At 37.6% G+C, this 24,411-nt stretch overlaps 5 protein-coding genes and 2 long non-coding RNA genes across 17 annotated transcripts; 4 read left to right on the top strand and 3 right to left on the bottom strand.

Annotated features, from left to right (window-relative positions):
- Window positions 1-88: 88 nt before the first annotated feature.
- On the top strand, window positions 89-2,820 carry LOC116429051 (uncharacterized). The gene is made up of 8 exons (XM_031981439.2): window positions 89-651; window positions 775-941; window positions 1,012-1,500; window positions 1,574-1,702; window positions 1,781-1,831; window positions 1,896-2,017; window positions 2,091-2,244; window positions 2,330-2,820. Exons 1-8 carry the CDS (start codon window positions 606-608, stop codon window positions 2,510-2,512), a joined length of 1,341 nt encoding a protein of 446 aa, XP_031837299.1. The 5' UTR covers window positions 89-605; the 3' UTR covers window positions 2,513-2,820.
- RpS9 (ribosomal protein S9) lies at window positions 2,803-4,656 on the bottom strand. Of its 2 annotated transcripts, XR_004235422.2 has the most exons (5): window positions 4,546-4,656; window positions 4,001-4,239; window positions 3,542-3,728; window positions 3,131-3,318; window positions 2,803-3,023 (listed from the first exon to the last, which is right to left on the bottom strand). XR_004235422.2 is itself a non-coding variant. In XM_031981454.2 (4 exons), the coding sequence occupies exons 2-4, from the start codon at window positions 4,221-4,223 to the stop codon at window positions 2,852-2,854; spliced, it is 582 nt and encodes a 193-aa protein (XP_031837314.1). In that variant the 5' UTR covers window positions 4,224-4,239; window positions 4,546-4,656; the 3' UTR covers window positions 2,803-2,851. The 2 variants fall into 2 exon arrangements, 1 of the variants encoding a protein (XP_031837314.1); XM_031981454.2 differs by lacking the exon at window positions 3,131-3,318.
- Window positions 4,657-4,709: 53 nt separating this feature from the next.
- On the top strand, window positions 4,710-10,523 carry LOC116429054 (mitochondrial glycine transporter). Of its 6 annotated transcripts, none has more exons than XM_076373826.1 (9): window positions 4,710-4,834; window positions 5,111-5,320; window positions 5,714-5,806; window positions 6,980-7,098; window positions 7,175-7,259; window positions 7,330-7,509; window positions 7,607-7,778; window positions 7,851-8,110; window positions 8,200-10,523. In XM_076373826.1, the coding sequence occupies exons 3-9, from the start codon at window positions 5,753-5,755 to the stop codon at window positions 8,224-8,226; spliced, it is 897 nt and encodes a 298-aa protein (XP_076229941.1). In that variant the 5' UTR covers window positions 4,710-4,834; window positions 5,111-5,320; window positions 5,714-5,752; the 3' UTR covers window positions 8,227-10,523. The 6 variants fall into 6 exon arrangements, with proteins under 6 accessions (XP_076229941.1, XP_031837309.1, XP_031837308.1 ...); XM_031981449.2 differs by lacking the exon at window positions 4,710-4,834 and adding an exon at window positions 4,873-5,004; XM_031981448.2 differs by lacking the exon at window positions 4,710-4,834 and adding an exon at window positions 4,925-5,031.
- Window positions 10,524-10,842: 319 nt separating this feature from the next.
- On the bottom strand, window positions 10,843-12,978 carry LOC116429052 (luc7-like protein 3). Of its 2 annotated transcripts, XM_076373825.1 has the most exons (8): window positions 12,696-12,978; window positions 12,394-12,562; window positions 12,022-12,270; window positions 11,678-11,884; window positions 11,444-11,605; window positions 11,170-11,360; window positions 11,016-11,104; window positions 10,843-10,953 (listed from the first exon to the last, which is right to left on the bottom strand). In XM_076373825.1, exons 2-8 carry the CDS (start codon window positions 12,496-12,498, stop codon window positions 10,880-10,882), a joined length of 1,077 nt encoding a protein of 358 aa, XP_076229940.1. In that variant the 5' UTR covers window positions 12,499-12,562; window positions 12,696-12,978; the 3' UTR covers window positions 10,843-10,879. The 2 variants fall into 2 exon arrangements, with proteins under 2 accessions (XP_076229940.1, XP_031837300.1); XM_031981440.2 differs by having other exon boundaries at window positions 12,394-12,978.
- Window positions 12,737-13,946, top strand: LOC116429057 (uncharacterized). Its single transcript, XR_004235425.2, has 4 exons — window positions 12,737-12,790; window positions 12,900-13,061; window positions 13,427-13,730; window positions 13,815-13,946. It is a non-coding gene; the product is annotated as an uncharacterized LOC116429057 (long non-coding RNA).
- On the bottom strand, window positions 13,690-23,163 carry LOC116429053 (uncharacterized). Of its 3 annotated transcripts, none has more exons than XM_031981444.2 (6): window positions 23,113-23,163; window positions 17,411-17,618; window positions 16,709-16,801; window positions 15,621-15,815; window positions 14,485-14,721; window positions 13,690-14,007 (listed from the first exon to the last, which is right to left on the bottom strand). In XM_031981444.2, exons 2-6 carry the CDS (start codon window positions 17,615-17,617, stop codon window positions 13,792-13,794), a joined length of 948 nt encoding a protein of 315 aa, XP_031837304.1. In that variant the 5' UTR covers window position 17,618; window positions 23,113-23,163; the 3' UTR covers window positions 13,690-13,791. The 3 variants fall into 3 exon arrangements, with proteins under 3 accessions (XP_031837304.1, XP_031837305.1, XP_031837306.1); XM_031981445.2 differs by lacking the exon at window positions 23,113-23,163 and adding an exon at window positions 17,962-18,040; XM_031981446.2 differs by lacking the exon at window positions 23,113-23,163 and adding an exon at window positions 17,676-17,743.
- On the top strand, window positions 14,718-17,552 carry LOC116429056 (uncharacterized). Of its 2 annotated transcripts, none has more exons than XR_004235424.2 (4): window positions 14,718-16,461; window positions 16,620-17,011; window positions 17,145-17,271; window positions 17,413-17,552. It is a non-coding gene; the product is annotated as an uncharacterized LOC116429056 (long non-coding RNA). The 2 variants fall into 2 exon arrangements; XR_004235423.2 differs by having other exon boundaries at window positions 14,718-16,471.
- Window positions 23,164-24,411: the final 1,248 nt, after the last annotated feature.

Genomic DNA, 24,411 nt, shown 5'->3' with positions numbered 1-24,411 from the left:
AAAAACTACCAGTAAAAGAAAATAAAACTAAAAGCGAAAATTGGAAACATTAAAAGTGCATCTCAATATTTAGTTAGATTAAGTTATATGGTTCGTGAATTTAATTTTATTAAAAATAAAAATTATATTGCGTATGCAATTAAAAATTCTTTGTTAAGAGATCAATTTGTTCTGGAGCTGTGTTCATGTATTATAACATGCATACTCTTAATATAAGAAATTTCTTCTCGAAAGATGTTCAAGTTTCACTTCTGTAACAGCCTTTATGGCATAACTATTGGTTGGTATTGGCATTACTTGGATTGGTCATTCATGTAATACTGTTTGTTCATTGGCTAAAGGAATCTTGTTGACTTGTATAACCGTCATTTCAAATTGAAAAAGCTGTTGTAACAATTCGCGTAGAGATACGCTTAAGAGTGACCGTAGGAAATAAGCGAAGTAGTCTTTTCTAAATGTTCAGTGATTAAATGTTGAGACTTAAAAATGTTTAGTATTCCTAGAAATTAATTGCACCAAAAAGTTTGTTAGTAAACTAGTCTAAATATAAAATAAACTTTTGTTGATTGTGTGTTATTCTTTCGCTATATTGTAAACATTTTACAATGTCGTTTTCGAAAGCCAAGATTCAAAGGTTTAATGAATTTGGAAGTAAGTACTCGCATAGCATTTATTATTTCCTTTTAGTTTGTTCATACTATATAATCGTGACATAAATGCACGAATGAACATGTGATAAAAATGCAATACATTTGTACAAATGTATTCTTACAGATGATGTACCTCCACCAGGAGCATATGATCCTAAATTTGATGATAAAGTAAAAGGACTTGCTATACACAAATCAGAAAGGTTTCATGAAAAAACTATAACTAATGCTGAACACAATTTATCACTTTCTAATAAAAGTGTCAATAAAGCTATAACAGGCTTTAAAACAGTGAGTAATTAAAATTTATTTGAAAAATGGAGCATTAATCTTACCCATACTAAAACTTGAATCTTTTTAGCCTCAACCTCCACAGAAAAATACTTTATCAAAGTCATGCACAAAACTGAGGCCACGTTCTATTCTTCCATCTCCAGATACAAAATCACATCATAATTTAGAACGTGAACTTGCAGATCTACAAATAGAATGTTTAAACAAAGACAAAACCATACAAGAGTATGAAAAACGCACACAAGATATGCAAGAAAGCATACAGGAACATGTAAAACGCTCACAAGATATGGAGGATACTATACAAGAACATGTAAAACGGTCACAAGATATGCAGGAAACTATACAAGAACATATAAAACGCTCACAGGATATGGAGGAAACTATACAAGGACACGTGAAACGTTCACAAGATATGCAGGAATGTATTCAGGAACATATAAAACGCTCACAAGATATGCAGGAGAAGATACAAAAATTAGAATCTCAGTTAGAGGAGTCACGTAAAAGTCAAGCGGATATAGAAATGCAAAATAAAAAAGATAAAGAAACAATGGTTGTGGAATATTTTATACAATTGAAAGTATATATTTATTTTACTAAATGTAATGTTTAATTTTTATTTATAGATGAAATTACACCAAGAAGCTTTGGATAAACATATTGAGAGACATAAATCTGAGCTGGAACATCTTCTGGAAAAGATAATGAAATTGGAGTTTGAATTAACCAGCCAAAAACATATTAGTGAGGATAAAGTAAATCATCATTAATATTAAAAATTAAAATCTTAACAGTATACCTATTAAACGCAACTATGTATTTTTAATTCACAGATTCAAAGCCTTGAAAAACAAAATGAAGAAAATGTGCTGGCTTTAAACGAGGTATAGACTTAAACTCGTTTTTACAGTTCATTAGAACATAAAATTTATTATTATTTATTTCTAGGCAAATACCAAAATAGAAGAACTTACTGATACCATTAGAATTATGGAGGAGAAGAAGAGTGATACCAAGGAAAACACTGAATTACTTGAACAAGAAAAAGTTCGTCGAGAAGCTCTTGAAGAGTATGTTCTGCATAAATTAATTGATACAATAATTTTATTTTGTGACGGTCGCAACTTACGTTTGTTCCTTTAGGGAAGTAAGAAAGCTTCTGGAATATATCGAGCGTCTGAAAAAGGATTATGAGGAGATTAGTGAAAAATATGCTGAATTAATCGGTCATCAAAATCATAGACAGAGAATTAAGCACGTTTCACAGTTAAAAGATAAAATCAATCAGTTGGAAGAGGTGCGCTTAATCATCTTGAAGTTAAATCTTATTAAAAAAAAGTGTATTTATATTGAATATAATAAATTGAAATATATTTTTGCAGGACTTACGCTTGAAAGTAAAGAAGATAGAACAGCAACGGCAAATTATTGAAAAGATGAATCCAGAAAGAAAGCGTATACTAAATAAGTTTAAGGAAAATTTCTTAAAAATGAAGGAGGAATCCACAACGCCTGAAAGTTCTCCAATGAAACCATTAACACCTTTAAGAATTATAAATGACTAATTCATAGTTACTGCGGATATTGTAGACAGAGTATTTATATATGCAATTGTTAAACTAAGATCGGTTTTATATTAATAATTATGCGAACATATAAGATGTGTATAAAAATACCCTTATATTTTTTCAAAAGTTCTATGTCATTGAAAAGTTGAAATTTTTATCTTATAATACATTACAATAAAATACTATTGCATTTACTTTCAATATAATTAACTCTAGACATGAAAATTCCTGAATTTTCTTAAAACACCTACATTATAATAAAAGGTCGATTGAGGTCGAAAATAAAATTCTTTTTATATTTAAAACATACTTTTATTAAAGTAATTATATCATTGCTTAATCTTCTTCTTCTTCTGGGGCAGCTCCACCACTTCCCTTACGCAAATTCTTCCTCTTTACACGACCAGGTCTGCCACCACCGAACGGAGACTTCAGCGAGAAGTCTATGTGCTTTTGCGAATCTAAACGCACAATGAAGGATGGAATGTTCACCACCTGTTTGCGTACTCTGAAAAACAAGATGTATCTCTACAAATTTTTGTCTCTATCCATCACAATATACCTTTCAACTTTAAATATATTATTGTGAAGTTACTTAGTGTTCAAAGTATGTACCAATTATTATCAATGTGGATAAATCCGTTAGTACAATGACAGACGTTAAGTGCCAGTTTCCTGACACTTAAGTGGCCTGTCTGAAACAAAAACAGCTTTCAACGTTAACAGTGTAATTGCTCATCCATATTTAAATTCACATTTTTTAAATATGTTTGGACTATCAACCGGGTAAACTCTTTGGATACCTGTGGTAGTCAAAAGACTATTATATTCCAATTGTATGAATAATAAATATAAATTTTCTAATGTATCTCCTGTTCATGAAACCAGAATAGTTAAATCAAGCTAAACTGGTGATTAACCAGGATTTTATTCTTGCCTTAAAGATTAGAAACCATCTATATGTAATCAGATATTTCTTGCCCATTTTTTAAGGCTTATAAAATTTCTACATCCACAAGTACTAACCGAATATGACGTTGACGAATCAGTACACGAGCATGATGAATAGACTTGGCAAGTCCCAATTTGAATACTTGAGTTTGAAGACGCCTCTCCAAGAAATCTTCGATCTTCAAGCCAAGGACATAATCGAGTTTCATGCGACTCTCATCTAATACACCAATTCTTACCAGACGACGCAACAGAGCATTTCCTAACAAATAGAAACATCAGTTAAAAAGAAAGAAAAATATGAAATACAAATAATAATTGCATGTCATCATTCAGTATGGATAAAACAGGTCCTCAAAATGTTAGGTCAAGAGGTGTCAGATATGTTATAATTTCATCATTCTATGTATTTTATACTATATACGAATATATTTTTAAAAAACTGATAAATAAGAATTACGATAAGCAGAAGTAAAAATACTGTTAACTTGGTATAACAAATTAGGAAAGCATTATAAATAACTGAAATAATACCTTCGAACAGACGTTTGGGATCCTTTTCTTCAAGAGTAAGCAGCTCACGAGCAGCTTTTCTGATATTAGCCAAAGTATATTTGACTCTCCATACTTCGCGTTTATTACGAAGACCGTATTCACCGATAGTACGTAATTCTTGATCTAAACGAGCCTTTTCATAAGGTCTTCTGGGCGTAACATAAGTCTTCGAAAAGACTGACGGAATTCGTCCGTTTACCATTTTGTATAGTCACTGCCTACAAGTACAAAAACAGTTTAATAAAGTTAAAAATATTTTAATTCATTAAATTAGATTCGATTATGTACATATTCGTGGTAGATAAATTATAAAAATATCGTAATTTTTTGGAATTCGAATAAAAAGGCGATTACTGTGGAACACGTGGTAGGGAAGATTTTTCACGTGTTGAATAATTTGAAAAGAAAAAATATTGTTTTAATACAAATATTCTTCAAATAAAAGTATTTCAATGATATTTTATACAGGTTGATAAATGTAATTTATTAAATATTATAGAAAGAAAACGAAATATCGTACTTACTCAGCTTCGCAAGCACAGCGACTATACCCGGTTACACTCGGAGAAGAAATGGCCGAATTCCTCTCACGGAAATTAAGTTGTAAAGCGAATGCAGCGCCAAAACCGGAAAGTCTAATTAGTTTGCAAACGTGAACTTTAAAAATACGATAATATATTTCTGATGAATTTCTTGTACAAATGTTAACAATAAATTATGTTTTATATTTTTTATAATATGAAATATAAAAATTTATATATATATTTTAATTGCGATAAAAAAATAAAATTGATATACACATTTTCACTCTTGGTACATTAAAATTTGTAGCAAATAATTATAATTTTATGTATTAAAATATTTATATTTATTTTAGTGTTAACTACTTAAAATAAAATCCTAAGTACTGTTTGTCTAGCCATGATAACACATAATATATACAAACTGTATATTCACAATTAGTCACGTATTTTAAAGTAGTTGTAAGAAAATATATATTGTAATATATTGTAATTTCTAGAATTTCTGTGTAATCTATTTACTAGCGAATTGTTTGTATGATTTGGTAATTGTGAAATATAATTGCAGATTTGGAGCAAACAATACGTCAGAGAATACGGACGATTGTATACGCATAATAAACACGCATCAAAAACGAATTAATCATGAGGACAAAGACTTCTTACATTAGATAACAAAAATCTTTATCTGCTGCGTGATATTTAGTCATACTTCACCTTTTTTCATTATCGTTGACGATATTTTTATAATATTATTGTTCACGTACACACGTATGAAGTATGTGCTTTTACAGTTATATAATCGTATTTATTATTTGAAACTAATAAATAAATAGTACAGTTGTAAATAATAAAAGTAAATGTACGATAAATGAAGCATAAAGTTTTAAATTTTAGGCTTTTTTAGTTCTAACCTAATTATGATTTATTCATGTATTACAAATATATCAGGTTTTTCACTTTACTATAAATATTTTATTATTGTAAATATATATTAAAACGTATAGATAGTTAAATTGTACTTTGTATTTTAATCATTTTATGGCACAATAAAACATCTCAGTATATACTAAAGTATGTACAATACTTTTATGATTTCTATATCTTTAGATAAGGCATATAATGGAGTAAGTCACGTTTAACATTAAGTCACGTTTAATTCACGTTTCAGTTTGATATTCTTGGACTTTTTGCTTGAATATGTTTTGATATGCAGGGTTATACTGTTGACCCCGAAAGTGGTGAAACGAAGATAAGAGGAGATGTAAGTAGCTGTCACGTTTTCAATGTACTCAGTATCTTATTGACACCAAAGGAAGCATTAAGAAACTTGTACTTCAGTCTCGTGATTTATTAAGAAATTCTTTAATTTGCTGCGATTTTAAATATATTCATTTTCCAAGTTTCCAATATATTTTATACATTATCATGGAGGCTGTGGGATCTGTAAGTACTTCAGTTTTTGTAGTTTGAAACAGAAATTTTTTTGCTACTATATAAGTTATTCAGTTATATAAATGATAACAATGAAAATATAAGTTAATTCTTATTACAACTGTATCAGAGGTTTTTACATTTCAATAAAATAATGGGGTAATTTGCTGCCTTATGTTATTGAGGTAGTATAAAATTATTAGAAATGGAATTTTAAAGGCTTTAAATAATGTTTATTTTTTATGATAAAACATTTTGAATAAAATAAAAATAATTTAAATATTTCTGTAAGAAATACCTCTAATGATAAGAGGTGTACTGGATGGGGGATGATATACGTGGAGCTGTATCCACCATTTAGTGTCTCATGTGTTCTTTTGCATTATGAGTTTGCGAGTTTGATGTCCCAAACTTACATGTACAGGCTGAAAAAGAAAATAAAAAATTATCTATTCTACGACTATTGTAAACGTTATTATAAAATTAAATGCATTTACAAATTTAACTTATTTCAATGATGTTAAAAATGAATACATATTTTTGGACAATTAATACACAGGATAGACTCTCAGCAAATCATTATTTAATTAAAACATAATAAAATTTTTCTGAAAGGAGTCAGAGATCATAATATCTTATATGTTACTGATAATGCTTCATAACTAGCACATACAATTAGTATATCTTGGTTTCATAGAAGAAAAATTGTCCTCATAATTGATGATAACTCGTGGAACTTTATTCTAGAGATAATAACTATTATTGTTGTTTGAAAGGAAATTTATAATTCACGTGAGCAAACTCGTGCAAGATAATACGCAATGATACACATATTATTCATTGCAGTGGCAGTGACACTGATATATCAACACGTACTCATTTCATTATAACATAATCTTTAATGGATGTTTCATTTTTTCAATCTATTTTGCTAACAAGATTCTTTAAATATCTGATTTGTTAAAATACAATTTAACAAACAAGCACTTCATATTTTTTATAGTATCCTATTTTGAAGTCTTTTATTGCGGGATCATTATCTGGCACATTTTCAACTATTTTGTTTCAACCACTGGATCTTATTAAAACAAGACTTCAAAGCAGAGTGAATCTCCATCTCGAGTGAGTGAAAAAATAATTCTCAATCTTGTGAATCAACTTGTTTAAAATTGATTTTATCACATATTTTGTATATTAGTTCTCCAAAAAGAGGAACAGTGGGAACTGTAATTCATATAATCAAGAAAGAAAATGTGTTTGGACTCTGGAGGGGTATGACACCGGTAAGAATTTAATAATTATACTCAATCTAGGTATATTGGGAAGCAATACTTATTAAAAACATTTTTGTAGTCCATAACCAGAGTTATTCCTGGTGTAGGATTATATTTTTCGTCGATACATTGGTTAAAACACACATTCCATTTAAAAGATCCTCTCACATCTACAGAAGCCATGTTTTTAGGCATTACTGCGAGGTCTATGTCTGGAGCTTTATTAATTCCAATAACTGTAGTAAAAACACGTTTCGAAGTAAGCATGATTTTACGTTACTCGCAACAAAGCAAATAAAACATTTAATCCAACACAGACTGCATGAAAATAATTTACCAATGATTTCATTTTATAGAGCGATGTGTATAAATATAATAGTATCAGAGAAGCATTGGCATTAATTTACAAGCAGGAAGGAGTGAGAGGTCTTTCGAGCGGATTAGTACCGACATTATTAAGGGATGCTCCATTTAGTGGCCTTTATCTTATGTTTTATACTCGATTAAAAAATATCGTCATGGAAGCTGGTAAATGCCGCTGAGTAGAAGTTATCAAATTTTCATACGATATTCATAACGAATAAGAATATTTATTTTTAGATTTACCATACGCCAAATCATCAGCTCCGATTCACTTTAGTTGTGGAATACTAGCAGGAATATTTGCTTCTACTGTTACACAACCCGCTGATGTGATCAAAACGAAGATGCAATTATACCCAAATGAATTTAGAGGAGTTCGTAATGCGATAATCATGGTTTATAAGAAATATGGTGTGTTGGGATATTTCAAAGGCATTGTTCCACGAATGTTGAGAAGGACATTAGTGACTGCTATGGCTTGGACTGTATATGAAGAGGTATTATAATTTTTCCAAATCTTTTATGTTTTTATTATCAAGACAATTTTAAAACAGATCACACTAATTATGTAATATATAATTTTTAGGTTACAAAAAGTATAGGGCTTAAATAAAATTGTTTTCATTCAGTGGTATGATAATTGTTTGGTGTCTGTTGGTATGAAATTAAACGAAAATGAACAATTCATACACAGCAAAAGTCGCTCAGCCAAATATTTACACTTTGATGTACAGTATTTTAGTTTGTACAAAGATTTAATAATAGCAAACAATTGTAGTATAGCAAATATTACTACTATGTACAGTATTTGGATAGAGTTATATCCTATCGCTTGATAATGTATTATTGATGTGTATATACTTATTTAATAAATTATACAGTTTTGTTTTCAATATCATACAATGTTATACAATATCATTGATTTATTTATAATTACTGGGTTTTAATTATTTTAAAAGTATTTGTACGTCTTTTTTTTTTTAAATAATCTGATGCTTTCATTGCAGTACTGTTTTATTAATTTCAATTAACAATCTTACGAATATTACAATGCAAATTATAGACAATTTACTCTGATGTCTTTGTTTTAATATATGTACATACGGATAGTCTAAAAGTAACAGTTGCATCAAGTATGAATAAACAGCTAATAAATCTGCTTTAAATGTATGTCCGAATATTTGAGACACAATATCGACAACGCTAATAAAGAATCAAATTTTGCGGTATTTTATTTCTCCGTAATTAATTTAAAATCAGCGCGGTATGGTGAAAATTAAGTAAGGCGCAGTTGTATAAAAATCACGATTTTGTTTGAATTTTTAGATTATGCAAAATCTTTACCTTAATATTATATTAAGCAGTGTGCAAGTGAGCCTGTTGCATTGGTTACACTCCCGTGGTATGTCCTCTTTTGTCTGAAAATAGACAATACATTTTTTAGAAATTATGCTTCTGTTATGGGCTTCTTTTCTGATATTAATTTCGATTGTTACCAAACACCTAGATAATATGTATCTGTATATTATTTGTTAACCTTGCCTTAATACACGAAATAATTAAAAAAAAATATCATACTTCTGTCGGCTACATGTGTGGAAAAGCAGATAATAAATTAAAAATGATCATCTCCAGTTGTAACATTGGAAACAAAAAGATTACGTTTACAGAGTGTGCAAGGTTTAAATGACAATGCTCAACGATGTTATCATCAAGAATAAGTTGATATTAGTTATTAATATGATTGAGATAACTGTAACAAATACTAATTTATTAAAACATTGATTCAATATATTTTCTCAATGTGACAATACAAGATGATCTTTTACTGAAAGCTATTATTTGTATATTTTGGTCTTTACTTCTAGTTGCTTCAAAAAGCAGATTATTTAATGTATGTACGATTTATTATGAGCCAAACACGAATCACACAAATGTAGTACGCGTATAAAGTATGAGTCTTCTATCAAGCCGAAATGAAGGACACGGCAAAAAAGAATGAGACAAGATACGACTTTGGGGGGATCTCCTCGGAGCACCATATATAATACATGATTCCATGTGACCTGTCATCAATCTTCAAATCGATGTACCATGATGCTAAAAGATTACGATTTTCTAATTAGAAAAATTTGACTGAGCTTCGCCCATGTCCTGTCTCTCAGAACTAAAAATGGAGGAGAAAAATGCATGCAAAGGGAAGAAGAGTATTCTGCATGATACATGATAAAGTATTTCATGAACTTCGCTGAATGAAGTTCAGAAGAAAACACATTTATCGATTTGCGACTATATATGCCAACTTATAAGCCCAATTTACTGATTGCTTCGTCAATGATAGCCAGGCGGCTATTAAATCGGCACGGTCTCGTATCTCTGGACTATACATGTGGATTCATCGTTTCGAATGAAATTATTAAAGTTGTTCCGTTAGACCTACATAACGTAAGTTCCCTCACCAATTGGTAGACAGATTGCTCAGCTTTAAACTGAATATGCTCCAATAAATTGCAATTAGGGAATAAGGAAAGTAAGAGCAGGAGTTTGTTATCGTAACTTTAAGCACTCAAGTATCGCTCCAAAATAAAGATCACCGTTTTCAAAATGTCTAATTTTCCTAATAAAAGGACATGTTTGGTATTATCATTCCGATATAAATACCTCAGAAATGCGTAGTAGAAGCTAGGATTGTATAGTCACAGTCACACAGGGCACTGTTGTGGCAGGTCTACGGAAGTAGGCACTGTTTCCTCCACTAAACCACTAATTTCTTTTCGATAAAAAAGCTATGCTGTCGTTGAAATTATATAATTGATTTACCCTATGAAGACATTAAACCGATCAAAGCAAGCATAGGTATACCTTCTCCTATCTTGCTCTGTAGACAATATCTATAATACTACATGATAAAAATACCTTTCGTATGGGAACGACTTTTACTACTCCTTGCTCTCGACATTACCTCGATGCACCTTTTTTCAGTACTATGATACATAGAGCAAGCTCGTCACTTTGAAAATTAAACGCTGTACAATCAGGTCCATATGAAATTTAGTAAGAGTGTTTCTCCGATTAATAGGCAGGACCAGAGACTGGCTCGCTGTGACTATGCCATTCTTCAAAATTACAGATAATTATCATGTATAAATTATGTGCATCTAATGAAACTCACCTGGTAAAGAACCTGTACAGTAATTGAGACGAATATGGTATATTGTTTAGTGCATACCTGGCTTACTTCTCACTCACTAACCAATCAAGAGTAGTTACTTGTGACTTCGACTTCTAGAACGATGGCGACGACGAGTATGATGACTCGAACTTCGATGATCACGGCTTCCTGAAAGTGTAAACATACATTTAAATAATATGGATTTAATAATAATGACATTCGATATTTACCTTTATCCCGATGACGTCGATGATTGTCATCATCTCGATGTCTATCGTGTTTATCTCTTGATCTGCTTCTACTTCTATGTCCAGAATTTCTATAGACAACAATCAAAATATAATCACTGTATGTACCATACATATTAAATATTTAAATAGTTACCTGTGACTGCCCGAATCATGTCTGCCTTTATCGTCATCGCGTCTACGCCGTTTATCCCTTTCTCTCTCTCTATCTCTATCTCTGTCTCCGTCTCTTCTTCGTCTATCGAGATCTTCATTAGCACGCGCCCTTTGTTTCCTATCTTCTTCTCTTCTTTGTTCTTTTTCGTCTCGCGCTTTTTCACGTTTACTCTGCAAAATTACGTTCACGGTATTAACATCTTATATAATTCAATTAAATAAATATATTCTTCCTATTTTACACATCAAATTACCATAATTTCTTGAAGGGCACTTTTTAACCTGGCATATCCAACGTGTTGTTTACCCATTAAATGATCATCAATTCGTTGCTGAGCATCACCAACAATAAGAAATGCACCACATACATCACACACCTCCATTTGTTTCTCTTGTGCAGCAGCCAATTCAGCAGTCTGAAATGAATTGTTTCTATTCTTATATGTTCTCATAATGATTTACTTTCTGACAAATTATGTAATACTTACTTGATTGTAATGACTGTTGTCATTAGACTTTCTGAGTGTTTCTCGCTCTTCCTTTAACTGATCGCATAATCTCATTAGGCCTTGTGCCTGTTCCACATTGCCTTGTATACCACTTTGTTCCGCCTCTTCAACTAATTTGTTAATTTTCTCAGTTAACAGAGCAATTTGTTCTTCGTTCCTTTGTGTCTGTGCCGGTGTTAAAGTAGGCTAAACAAACACGAAATCTGTCAGTACTATTTCAGCTACAGAACATTCAAGAGAACAATGTCAATCTCGAATAGCAGGTACACACAGTTGAAACATTGCTATGAAATTAGGAAGGATTCTCTGAAAATTATTCTTACCGCCTCTGTTCTCCCAATAAGAGCTAAACGTTGCTTTCCCTTTATAATCTTCCTCTCCACTTCGTTCAACATACTCTGACAAAATCTAATGAATTCATCTTCGTACTGTTGTTTTCTATAAGAGTACGGTGCTTTCTCAAACAATTCCCTGGCCTCGTCGTCATGAACACGGGAACACGCGCCCAAGTCAGCCCTCGTGTTAACGAACAAGTCATGAGGGCAGAATTTCACTAAATACAACTTACAAAACTGAAATGGAAAAATAGTAAAATTTTAAAATGACGAAAGGTACGACCATGATCGGGCTACTGTCGATGCCGCGAATACATTAACGATCGCATAACCGAAATATCGTTCCCAACAAAAACCTACCTCCGGATCTTCCCAATTGAGTTCTTTGGGTTTTTCATTGGGAAGAACGTTCCGATTTCTTCCCATAAGCTCGTCCAGCAGAGCAGCAGCAGCAGCAGCAGCCATATTCCAAAAATTCTTTCCGTGATCAAATGTCGTTTACCAAGAGTACACGAAGAAGTAACGACGACTGTTACAAAGAAACCGTGTTATCTGGTAATCGATGTTCCCAGAAAACGAACAGCGAAACCATGCAGACGGGATCGAAATTTCGATAAATTCACACAAGTATCGAGAGTCTCAAACGAACCGACGACACTCACGTTCTAACCCCAGAAGTTTTTAGTTCAGGAGGCAGCAGTGATGCAAACAATATGGCGCGACCTTACACGCTAAACGTGCATGCGAACATACCACGGTAATCCCAGATCTGCGTCTGTTAAATTCAATAAACAACGAACGCCAGAGGAATCGTGATCTCTTTAATACTATCGTCAATTGTTTTCTTTGCTTCAAATCTTTTTCAGGTTAAATATGCTCGAAGGAAAGAAAAGAATACAACACGAGTCCCATTGCGACGTTCCTGCAGCTGCACTAACTGCGCGATACAAAACACAATATCAATTGCTTTCTTTATTAATATATACATACGTACACGTATCTAAATTTAACATTGGCTCCCGATAAAGGTAAACAATTAATTCCGTTTTTCACGTGTATTTGATCAATACGATTTTCGTGTTTGCAATATTCGCGTGTCAACTATCAAACGATATTTTGACCGTTTCTCCGTATACGCGCGCCATCTGTTTGAATTTCCCATTGAATTTGAATTAACCAACAAAATGTTCAAGCTTTCACGTTCAAAATTCTAATTACTTTCCTGATCATTTGCGTGATCAGTAATCGGCACACGGAAGTATTCATGAAACAGTAAGCGCCGTTAAAAATAACGCAATAACAATTTATTGGTCATCACTGTTATGCTAATGTCGATTACATAGTTACATCGCTTAATTACACCATTAAAATTATCACTGATCATTTTGCGCAGGTATACGATAATCATCGGACCATCCCTCTAAATAGATGCAACAAGCTGGTGAACATAACTTAACGCATCAATGTTAATTCGAAGCTTCGATCACAATCTGGGAGAGAACGTGGCGCTTTACTAGACGATGAATGAGAATATGGAATAATTTATATTCTACGATTAATTTACGTGACACCTACGTCAGCTACGATCCGCCCGAATAAATACAGCGTTTGCTTTTACATTTATTTTTCCTTTCGATTCCAACGCGGAAATTACGACGAGGCTCCAGCAAAGTATAATTAACGACTTAAATGCGACGGTGAGTATGGACGATGAATGACAATTATTTTTGAAAAATTTATCCTGCACGAGGTCGGCTTTTACTCGTATTCTTCGTCGTCAGGTCGGACCTGGGGGAATCTCCTCACTGGCTGCCCCTGTGGCTGCGGGCGTCTGTGCTGAAGAGGGATGTTCACCTCTTCTGGGCTGCGGAACACTTGGTTCAACGGTAAACGGAACTGTGGGAGACCTGTGGGCTGTGGACGGGCTGATGGTGGAATGCTGTTCAGTGCTGCTGGCTGTGTGCTCGCATAAATCTGTGTAGAAATGATTCTATTTATTGTTAAGGCTGTTACAAGCTATCTACTACTTGCAAAAGCACTCAGAATAATATGAGCATCATATGGTAATGTCGATGAATATCGATTGAATGAGAATTAATTGATAGGTTTCATTTATAGGTATCAATTTATGGATTTGATCCTTATATGGACACAGTGCTTTGCACGTTCATAGATTTTCTGCAACAGATTTTCTGTGAGTCTGATGTATAATGTGTATGTATGTTCCAGTTGAAGGATGTTGTAGTGATGTATTTTGCAGAGACAATCAGAAACGCTAAGGAAACTGTGATAGTGATTGATGAGGCGTGAAAGAATTTATTGGAGTGATTGCATTGGATTTATGGGAAATTGTATTCTTGCTTGATGGATCACGAGTGCATTTGTAAGATTGATTATTTAGCATGTAAGTGATATATAAACATGTATTAAAATAGAAATGTATCAGTTTACCGGTTGCGTAGGACGACGGACAGGCGCAGACGGTGTGATCTGATAGTCGCCAGCCTCGCGCTCGTCGGAATGAATGTCAGCGGGGAAATACCTTTCGCTGTATCTCAGGGTCACGTTCGGTTTCGTCTCGGCTTCCGCCAAGTTCAGCGGTTTGTAGAGGTACTCGTTGACGAAGTGATACTGCGAGCTCTTCTTGCAGTTGATGTCACCGCTTGGCGGCATACAGATCAGGTGGACCTGCGAAGAAAAAGTTCGAACAATAACAACGATAGCTTAAATATCATTCCTTCGGTATACATAAATTCATTTCAAAAATGAATCTACAATCAAGAAATTTTCAAATCTTTATAAAAAGAACAAGAGAGTTCTCATTGGTAATTTAGGGAATTAGGAGGCAAACAGAAATTTCTTTCTTCCCTTGATAATTTGAATAAGTCGAAAGTAAGATAACTTCGTTCGATTTTCCTTCTAAATGGAAACATTATTATGTTGGCAAATTTTCCAGATATCCATCTTTGTCGAATGGCAAGTCGCTGGAGGTCGAAGGCCTCTATTCTCTGGGAGAAAGGGGTTCCACGGTTCCTTTATTTTCATTTTTCTCCAGCGAGAAAACGGGCGTGGACTGATTACCCCGGAAACGCGTAACGATAGCCCGGTATCAGGAAACCGATCGCGCGATTTATGATCGGCCTCAGCTGTCCGCTAGCCGGGTACACGAAACCGGAAACGACCGGGTGAAAACGTACATCGGAGGCGCACGGGATAGGTGAAATTTACTTATCAATGGGATTCGTGGTTGGCTAATTGCGCCAGCAAACTTTTATTTTCACGGACGCTTTCACCTGACCGGGGTGGTTCAAGGAAAAAAGGAATAGGCATTCCGTAACTCGTATTAATGATAGATAAACGCGTACAATTGGTCGTTGCGGTGCAATTATCGTTTTAGTGTTCGTTTAGAGGCTGAAGGAATGAACTCTGTTTTATGAAATATTTTTAGATCTTAGCGAGATGCATCGAACTTCTGTACTTATTATCTTACCAATCAATATAAAATTCTGATTAGTTTATTCAATTATATTATCTCTGGTTTCTTTAGCTACGATATTTGTTAGAACGACCTTCGATCGATCATTTACCTGATGGAACGTGAATCCCTCTGGACAGATCCAGGAGTGCTTCGCGTTGTCCTGGCAATAATGGAACACTTCGCAGTTGAGGTCCTCGTCGGCGTAATATCCGGTCTGTTTGTTCACGCAATCGAATTTGCTCTGCGGCAGCAGGAGGGTCAGACGATCGGGCTCCTCCTTTTCCTCCAGTTCTTCAGCCTCGGCCTTCAACCGCAAAATACACAGTGAACGATTGCGGACAGGAGAAGAGAAAGCTGTCGCGTAAACCGTTTCTCGATTCTGTTCCGAGAAGGGTTAACCAGCTACATGGAAATTGGTTCAACCGCGAACGGTTACTCAATATCGATGATCGTTCCCGGATGGAACTGGGAAACACATAATCATTCCTGATCGACGCGACAAAAGGAGCGAAACAACTTTCCTTGTTCACGAAATCATTTCTTTCGAGCAATCGTAATGTCTGGCTCGTTACGTAACACGTGCATCGTGTGGAACCAACAAACAATGGATGTTTCTTCGGCCGCTCGCGGGTTACGTAATAACGAACGAGATTCTGGGAAAGGAATCTCACGATTGTTCAGTCTAATATCAATTTTCTGTAATTAACGCGTTGTCGGCAATACGCGGCCGTTAAGTAGGAGAGACGAAACGTTTTTATTAAAATTTAGTGGCGAGATAATCATCTTTAAAGAATCTCGTTAATTATTGTGTGTATTTCTGATTAATCTTTAGTCGGCGATGCTTGTCGAGGATGTTACTTGATGTCTTCCGTCAGTGGAAGACGCTATTTGATATCTCTCGTTAACGTATCAACAAATTCGCATCGGACATTGTTTGCTGAAACTTTCCTGTAGAACTGAGTATTTTAATGATATAATATTTCGTGTATTAATACTGTGATTGTTATTTTCTAATTAATATCTAGTATCTTAATGTAGTGTCTTAATCTACGTAGAGAATTCTTGTCTCTCGCTGTTCGAGTAATTAAATCATTTGTTTACGATTTAGTATTCCAGATACGAACACTTGGTTTTCTCGAAATGTCGACATTCATCCGTAACGAGTTAATATCATGAAACTGATGAAATGATTATCACCTGAGGATTCGGCGGCTGTCCACCGCGAAGGACACCCCTTGGTGGTCCGTTCACCCTAACGGCTCCTTGCTCCAGCGATGGCTTGCGGTACAACTGGAAAATAGAAGATAGAGATACGTGGTTGACAAACGATATCGTTTTCATGGTTCAAGAAACAGTATCGAGCAAAATCGTCCAATGTTTCCCGAGAAAAAGTTTGTTTCCCTGTACGTGAGATCACTCACGAAAGTTCACGCACTTGTTACGCAGCTGCACGTAAGGGAACAGAACCCCAGGTACTTCGTGGTAACCGGTTATTTTTACGTAAGTCCTTATGTAACGCGTAACGTAATATTATATGATCCAACTTCTTTTATCGGGGCTAATAATATTCGAAATTGGAGCAGATCGGAAAGCGAGAATGTTCGAGGCGAAAGGTAACAGGAATTTATTGCAGTTCCAGCGAATCTTTATGTAAATTCACGATTTCACGGGCTGAACGATGGAACAGGAATTAAAAAACCGCTTTCATGGCAAAGGACACAACATCCGTGTTCGATCTCATGGAACCTTCTATAAAAAAGGTGAACACCCTTCCTGTACTTTGCTCCTTTCTCGTCGAATGAAATACGAGAGTTTAAAGTTTTCAGGCGTGACACTGAAAGCTTCAAACGAATAAAATGAAATACGTAAAATATAAAGTACAAAACCCTCGTTGCTTACAGGTGGTTGGCTGTTGGGCCTGTAGGCCGGCGTCGGCGTGGGCGTCACGATGTTGTCCTCGTAGCTGTTATCGCGGAATCCTTGACCAGGCGAGTACAGAGGTCCTAAACTAGAGGATTTGCCCGGGTACGGGACTCTGCCGTCCAAGTCGTAAGAGCCCTGCGCTGTCACGGTGACAGCGAACGCCGCTAGACTCAGCCACAACATCCTGAAGAAAAGAGGAAAGTCATTTAGAAGAAAGGTAAAAATGATTCTAGCAATTGACCTTTCATCGGTTCTTCGCCGATCGATAATCACGCCCTCGACGCGCTTTCGCGAGCGTGTTAGACGGATCGGAACACCATCATTTCTGATGGACGCGCGCGAGAGAAAGCGACCTTGGCCATTGACATCTTCCACGAAGCGCACGCATCGCGTGGAAAGTAATTACACGGAACACTCGTTGGACGATGATTATACTGCGGCGAGCGAGGCTGATCACGGAATCTTGTTAAAATCGATTAATCCGATTTATTGCGCTGTAAACGCATCGGTACACGATTATTTCTTACTCGAGAGGCCGCAGCGCCTGACGCGTCCCGCCGGCTGTCTCATCTTTCACTTTGACGTTGATGATCGTCCGGACTTTATCGCGCGATGATTGTAACGGTCGCTCGAAGACAGATTATTTATTGGTCGTGTAACGAGCGTGAGTTGATGGAGACTTACATTATGAGTATTTGCTGAAATTAAAGAGCCGTGCTATTCGGACACGGGAGAATTACGAGCTGTCCGATGTTCTATTTGGAGAATGAATGGGAGTGTTAATTTAAGATATTGTGTCTGTACGCGTATATGTTCTTTTTGGAATCATTACATACTCGTGCTATTAATCAGGTACTGGAGATCACCCGATGGATCGACGGGCAGATCGGTTTCCATTTTTTCTCGCCTAATTTTCATCGGTGATTTATCGAAGAAAGAGAGAAATTCTAGATACATTCTATGCCCATGTTTTACAAGCATCGAGTAATATTTGTGCTCGTTGAATTCTGTTTGAAATCTTCGCCGCGAGTCTGACAAGATATTACAGGGCAAGGGGTTAATTCAAGACACAAAGCTTTCAAGTGCTGAATCGGATCTTAAATGCCTTCATTTATCCGCGTTGCGTTATCCCTCCGAGCTAATTGGATAATACCGAAGCATAACGTAATCCCGCGGCGAATTTCGATCTAACGATCGCGAATTACCCTCGATCCGTTTAGAAGATTAACGAGCTCGATCTAGGTGGCTGGACGGTTAAAAGCGCCGCCGAGGTTTCACTGGCGGCGAATAGAAAAATAGAGACGAGCGGCTGGAAAGAGAAGACGTCCAGTCACGTCTCGGAAAAGTGATGCTTCACGGCTGTTAGCGAGAGCAGTTGCAGGTGTTCTCTCGCAAGTGTGTCGAGAACACGCGTGCGTTTAATGTCGATGACCCAGAATATTCGAGAGAAAGAGGACCACGGAGAAATGCCGGTGAAATGGCGTAATCGTGTTCGAAATCGAGCGAACGCGCGTACGATCTTTCTCCGCGCTGGATCGTTGCGTTTTTTTCGATCGTTGTTTGATATGCTTGTCGCAAACATTGAATCAACACTTTTTATTCTATAGTTGCTACAGTTGTACAGACGTTTTGCTTGATAGATTGTTACGGTTGAGTGGTTACAAATCGTTTGTTGATACAATGAAAAAGATTCTTGCAACTTTTCGAACAGAAAACGAATGCTTTTAACTGGTCACTGGTTCTAATGTTGGCTCGAAGTAATACAATATGGCGGACGACTCGATGGACGAGGAAATGCAAGTAAGCCGCTAATTTATGCGGTGATCGAAATAAGTGAAAATCTCATTTTTACCCGAGGGAACTAGATATCGGGTGTCTCAGCGCGTTGTATAACTCGCTCCGCGATAAAGTAAAGCAAACACCGAGTCGTATGGAAAGTTGTATCCTTTTGGAAACCAATCGCGACTCCGCGTTGATTAAAAACCGCCGTGATTATGTGAAAAACTAGGCAAACATATCGTAAACGGTATTGATAGAGTTCCTTTATTTTCAGTAGTGATTCGCTGGCCGGTTGTAAACGTTCTCTTTTACAATTTATCTTGGAGAGTATAAGGAAACTATAAAGGGGAGTCTATAAAGAGGGGAAGTAAATAAAACAAGCCTGAAATCTACGAAGAAACCAACACTGTATCGCGAATTAATTACGATATTGGCTTTCCAACTAGCTCGTTATGTAACATATATAATGAGGAAACAATTAGCGCAGAAATAAATATGTCAAGGACATGGAAGCTTAAGTAATATATGGAACGTCGCCATATTAGGCTCATTTAAATAACAAAAAATCATTGATTACTTGTTCTAATATTTAAATCTTTCAAAAATAACTCCTTCAAATGTCTCACGATCGCAAAGGATCAGCTTCAAGCACTAAATGACCATAAACACCGAATCTAAGAGGGTTGAATCGGTTCTTCTACACTTCCAGTCTCCCATAGCTTTAACCCTTTGAGGACGAGAACCCTTAAAGCGTTTCCTTCACACTTTACATCCCCTATACCTTTACTATACGTGCACACTTTCCAAATCGTATTTGCTCGCAAACCATCATTCCTCCCGACAGTTCCAAACTTTACGCAGCTGACAGTCGGTCGGTCATTGTTTGCCGCGAGAGGAAGACAGGAGACGCACTTCTTCCATCGCGACGATTGCCGTGGAAAGCACCTCGCTTTCTAAGCGCGTAAAACACGGCCGGCGGTTTCACGATCCGCTGAAGACATCTCATTCGTAACGGCGCGATGATGTATCGCGGTGAGATCCGGCGCTTTCGATGAATTCGAAAGGCGCGCGGGCCCGCGAGAGTGGACACCGTTTAGATCTCCCCTGACCGATAAAAAGAAAATTCCTTGTTTGAGCGTGACAAACGCGCGAGGCCGGCGAAAAATAAAGGCGATCGAGGTAAAAGCGAGAACGTTCACGCGGATGCGCGAGGAGGCCGCTTTTCTCGCGCGACTTTTTACCCCTCGAGCGAACGCGACGCGAACCGGCGACATTTTGTTTTTCGAACGATCGAAAACCGGCACTTCGGGACCACTTACAGGTTTCCTGGACGGGTGACAAAGGTCGAAGGTACAATCTGCTAATCCCATGCGTCATAAGACACTTTACGCAATCGAGTCACCGGGATCACGGCGCACCGTGCCATTTCAGACGCGATTCGTTCGATTAAGAACCTACCAAGCCGCTTGTTCGCGATTATGACAATGTTTCCCGGCGATGTATTGCATTAGCGATGAGTAAATTGCGGATTTCATGCGGTCACGGTGTTCGTAAATATTATTGAGATGGTTGAGAGGTTTCGTTTGCTTATTAATGTGGCGTTTGTGCGATGTACGGAGAGGTAAATTGGAAGCTGTGGAAAGTTGAATTAACGAACAATCAAAAAATACGTCTCAATTCACCCCGCGTATTATTAGATCTCCAGAATGGGTCTTAAATAACCAAGCGCCGGCACCCCGTTGATATTAAACGTATTCAGCCTTCGAAGGGGTCAAAGGAAAACGAGGAAGCGTTCGAATAGTTTTATGAATTCTGTTGAACTGGTCCAGCGTAAAATCCGCCGACCGGTTCGTTTAAAGGACAAAGTGGTTAATTATCGGCACCATCGGCGCACGGGAAAATGCGGTTGCGTTTTTAATGAGCCGGTCAACTTTACTTGTTAGGCTAAACCGGCGAGCCGGCCGATCGTTACGAGGTGGACGCGGCGCACGGCGCTCGATCGGTAGCCCAGGTGAAAGTGAGAGGGCCTGCGTGCAAAAATGGCACTGACGCGAGGAAAAAAAACGGGGGAAACTGTATCTGTATCGAGCGCTGCGAGTCGAATTATGGTGCAAGCGCATGCAGATCGCGGACAATATCCAAGGTCCGTGGTGCGTAGAAAGGACCGGCGACCAAGAGGGTTCGAGGATGCCTCGGAAACTCGATCGGCGGACCATTTTCGAGATCTTCTCGCGCGCCAATGATTCAGACGATCGAGAAAGTTGATCCTAGTACTTTGTAAATGCACGCGACAAGGATGAAACTATTCGTGAACCTAGGTTTCTTCGATTAAGTTAATATTTTCTTGAAAACGTAACGAAGTTGCGGAGGGATAGATCTCTGAACTAGATTTTGTCAATGGATCGTGGAAAATGTCTGGATTGTGTTCTTTATTAATCCTTCTTCTTTTTAGTCTACTCAGAGTTGATTGTATTAATTGCTAAAAAGCGTTTGATTCTTTAGTTACTTAGAATTCAAACTTGCAAAGGTGTACTAGTGTAGACTTTCGTTACGCGATCCCAAAAGAATGTTCAAGGTATGTACGATGAAGAGACAGAAGGTAAATTTGTTAACTGTGAATACCAAAAATGGCGAGCGAAAGATAGAGTATTAGGGGATGATCGAGCGATGGAAAAACTAGATTTCTGCGAGAAGCTTTCGTCGTTTCACCGCGAGGCGTGTCTCTCACGGCAAAATTGCAAATGGCGTCGCTGGAAGCTGATCCGGAGGGTTTCTCGAGGCGGCGTGCAAAGAAAGCAATTGCATAATGAAAAAAGAGATAGTTGCCAGGTAACTACAAACGCGGGGAACGCGGCTGTATAATATAATCAGTGGAGGGCACACGTAACTGGTCGGCCGGGTCCCCGTTGCTCTTAAGGAAATCTGGAGCAAGCTTCGTAGTACCCGAGGCGACGTTTTTCGATTCGTGGGCCGGTAGGTGTTCACCGTGTCAAACTTTTACTCTCGCCCGTGTCACGCTCTGATTAATGAACTGACCCAGAATCTGAAGCGCCCCGAATATCCGAAGTATCTCATCCTTCGAAATCAAAAGTTCGAATTGCGTAATCTCTCGGGTGAATTGCGTCTGTATCGTTCTGCCCTTGTTTTTTACTGGATGATACAAAAGTGGCTCAGACTTTTCATCTTCCTTGTTCTAAACGTAATCTAAAAGGACAATTTCTATTCGATTGTTTCTCTCTAACGATCCCTTGCTCTCCGTTTAGTCTTTTACTCGAATAAACATGTTTACTGCTATCTCAAGAAGATTAATTACCCGCGCACTCTGTTCCTCTACTTTCAAGAGGCGACCTCGCAATGACAAACTATAATAATCTATTTGACTACTCGACTCGAAGCGAACCATCGAACTCCAAGTTAATCCCAGAAACAGTCACACGATTTCTCAATGAGTTATTTCTCTCGGCGTTATCCAAGCGATCGTAAGAGCCACTGCCGTCGACATACGGGCTCAACGAAAAATTAATAAATTCCTCGGCGCAGTTCCTGTTCGCCCTCGCACAACCGGTTGCTAAGCGTGTACGTGTTCCCGCTTCTAAGGCACGTGCCGCGATCCCTGCTCCACCATGCGTAACGACGTTAATCTCGCGAATGTTTCTCGCCGATCTATCCGCGACGACTCCCCTTCGAAACTGGAATCGTCCACAGCCGGGCCACAAATCTCCTCGCACGATGAGAAGGTAATAAAAATCGATGGAACAACGAGAGCCAAGCCTCCGGTAGCACTTGCACTGTTCGTCATCACTGATCCCGGCTTCCTCGAACAACCCTTCATCCCTAGACTTTCTTTCTCTCTCTTTCTGTTTCCGTCGTGAAACGCGTGAACCACCCACCCCACTTACCTGCGAACGAAGAAAAACAGAGGAGCGACAGCACGGCGAACCGATTGACAACGCGCGAGCTTTATCTTGGCCGGCCGGCTCCTTCATTCTCTTATATAGCGTGTCTCGCTGAAAGTTACCTCCACCAGGTAATGTCTGGGTAAAAGGGGATGGTGGGAGACGCGCCGGTCGGACACGTAACGCGAAACATGCTGCGGTCCCCCGAAAACGCTCGGACAATAGGCGCAACGTGTTCCGCGGGCATTGTTGATACGCGTCACGCGTGAAAATGGTAATTGCGCTTGTACGGGATCATTCGACGGACACTTTACCATTGACACGATTCGCCGGTGAAACGTTTCGACTGGTCGCCTGGAATTTGCCGTGGATCTGTTGCTGTAGATCAGGGGTAGCTGGAGCGATCGGGAATTCGGTTTTTAATTCCAACGTATCAGGTTTATGGGGGACTTCTTCGTTCTTCTTGCTAATAACTAGATACTGAATGTATTATTTATTGTATTTAGAATATTCTACTATTTCAAATTGTATATATACATACAATGTTTAACTCTAGAACTACCGTGCCAGTCCAAACGACTAGTTTCAGCGTTGTTTCGCAATTATTGATATCCTCGGATGTTCAGAAACGATTTAACAACCCCTGCTACGAATATCGAGCATCAGGATGAAAAGAGCAGGGTGAAAACCTGCCACGCTTCGCGGTTTCTCGGCAACGGTTTTGACAAGCGTTTAACAGACTCCGGTTTAACGGCTAAATTGTTTTCTTTCGGTCCGTTCTTCGCGCCGCGATTGCCCAATTTGCTCCATCGCTTCCTTATTTTCTTTTCGAGTGTTTCAGGCTCGATTCGGTCCCCCGGATCGTCGAAAGCCGGCGAAGCCGTTGGATTTCCGGGGGAGAATTTACGGGAAGTTCCGCGGTGGAGATGAGGAACCGAGTGAAATTCTTCTCGGTGCCGTGTATCATGATAAACTGTGATTAATTTTTCTATTAGCCGGGGAACTACGTGGTATCGGAAGCAGGTGGAATTATGTCGGAGGAGAAATCCGAATGCATGCAAAGCAGTCGCGAAGCTGCGGCGCGCCGTGAAACGCAATCGATACAGCGCGATACAGACTCGCGATCGAGGAAAGTGAAACGGTGAATTATCACGGTTGCACGGGGATTTAGCGTGCGCATTCTGCGCGTTTCTTTTATTGCCACGGGGAACCTTAATCTTCGGCAATTACGAAAGTAGCGTGAATTTTATTCTTCGCTCGAGTCTCGCGCGAATGGAAATTATACAATTTTCGAAGACAGAG

Source organism: Nomia melanderi, chromosome 14, assembly GCF_051020985.1.
Source record: "Nomia melanderi isolate GNS246 chromosome 14, iyNomMela1, whole genome shotgun sequence".
Taxonomy (NCBI): Eukaryota; Metazoa; Arthropoda; class Insecta; order Hymenoptera; family Halictidae; genus Nomia; species Nomia melanderi.
This window is presented reverse-complemented; position numbering and strand designations above follow the sequence as displayed.

What these genes read in the sequence shown, in the direction of transcription:
- LOC116429051 (XM_031981439.2), top strand. Translation starts at nt 606, where the DNA reads ATGTCGTTTTCGAAAGCCAAGATTCAAAGGTTTAATGAATTTGGAA. An exon ending in AAGGTTTAATGAATTTGGAA is followed by an intron (nt 652 to 774) that starts GTAAGTACTCGC and finishes GTATTCTTACAG; the next exon opens with ATGATGTACCTCCACCAGGA. An exon ending in AACATATTAGTGAGGATAAA is followed by an intron (nt 1,703 to 1,780) that starts GTAAATCATCAT and finishes TTTAATTCACAG; the next exon opens with ATTCAAAGCCTTGAAAAACA.
- LOC116429053 (XM_031981444.2), bottom strand. Translation starts at nt 17,617, where the DNA reads ATGTTGTGGCTGAGTCTAGCGGCGTTCGCTGTCACCGTGACAGCGCAG. An exon ending in GACAGCCGCCGAATCCTCAG is followed by an intron (nt 15,816 to 16,708) that starts GTGATAATCATT and finishes TTGCGGTTGAAG; the next exon opens with GCCGAGGCTGAAGAACTGGA. An exon ending in TCCGTCGTCCTACGCAACCG is followed by an intron (nt 14,008 to 14,484) that starts GTAAACTGATAC and finishes ATTTCTACACAG; the next exon opens with ATTTATGCGAGCACACAGCC.
- RpS9 (XM_031981454.2), bottom strand. Translation starts at nt 4,223, where the DNA reads ATGGTAAACGGACGAATTCCGTCAGTCTTTTCGAAGACTTATGTTACG. An exon ending in TCCCAAACGTCTGTTCGAAG is followed by an intron (nt 3,729 to 4,000) that starts GTATTATTTCAG and finishes TCTATTTGTTAG; the next exon opens with GAAATGCTCTGTTGCGTCGT. An exon ending in ATTCGTCAACGTCATATTCG is followed by an intron (nt 3,024 to 3,541) that starts GTTAGTACTTGT and finishes CTTGTTTTTCAG; the next exon opens with AGTACGCAAACAGGTGGTGA.
- LOC116429052 (XM_031981440.2), bottom strand. Translation starts at nt 12,498, where the DNA reads ATGGCTGCTGCTGCTGCTGCTGCTCTGCTGGACGAGCTTATGGGAAGA. An exon ending in ACAACAGTCATTACAATCAA is followed by an intron (nt 11,606 to 11,677) that starts GTAAGTATTACA and finishes AATTCATTTCAG; the next exon opens with ACTGCTGAATTGGCTGCTGC. An exon ending in TCGACGTCATCGGGATAAAG is followed by an intron (nt 10,954 to 11,015) that starts GTAAATATCGAA and finishes TTACACTTTCAG; the next exon opens with GAAGCCGTGATCATCGAAGT.
- LOC116429054 (XM_076373826.1), top strand. Translation starts at nt 5,753, where the DNA reads ATGCAGGGTTATACTGTTGACCCCGAAAGTGGTGAAACGAAGATAAGA. An exon ending in AAACGAAGATAAGAGGAGAT is followed by an intron (nt 5,807 to 6,979) that starts GTAAGTAGCTGT and finishes TATTTTTTATAG; the next exon opens with TATCCTATTTTGAAGTCTTT. An exon ending in TAGTAAAAACACGTTTCGAA is followed by an intron (nt 7,510 to 7,606) that starts GTAAGCATGATT and finishes TTCATTTTATAG; the next exon opens with AGCGATGTGTATAAATATAA.